Below are 220 nucleotides of genomic sequence, written 5' to 3'. Positions count from 1 at the left end.
AGATACTAGATGTCATGAGCAGCTCCCTGGGGGGTGTTGCTGATGTAGAGGTGGAGGAAGATCTGGGGCTTGAGGGCAAAGGGGGGCCCGGGCCCAGGCTGGGGGGCCAGTACCGACCGCTCCTTGCCCTTGGGGCCGCCCTGTGTCGCCAACAGGAGCTGCCGGAACAAGAACCTGGGAGAGGCAGGTGGAGGGGCGGGTGGGGCCCCGGGGGGCCCGG

The 220-nt window shown here is 68.6% G+C and overlaps 1 protein-coding gene across 1 annotated transcript in view; it reads right to left on the bottom strand.

Moving 5' to 3' along the window:
* Positions 1–220, bottom strand: part of ADAD2 (adenosine deaminase domain containing 2) — a 5913-nt gene that overhangs the window by 1072 nt on the left and 4621 nt on the right. Inside the window, 1 exon segment of the mRNA XM_077754174.1 lies at positions 1–217. Coding sequence (XP_077610300.1) covers positions 1–217 — 217 coding nt within the window.

Source organism: Crocuta crocuta, unplaced genomic scaffold (genome assembly GCF_008692635.1).
Source record: "Crocuta crocuta isolate KB4526 unplaced genomic scaffold, BGI_CrCroc_1.0 scaffold61, whole genome shotgun sequence".
NCBI classification, from domain to species: domain Eukaryota; kingdom Metazoa; phylum Chordata; class Mammalia; order Carnivora; family Hyaenidae; genus Crocuta; species Crocuta crocuta.
This window is presented reverse-complemented; position numbering and strand designations above follow the sequence as displayed.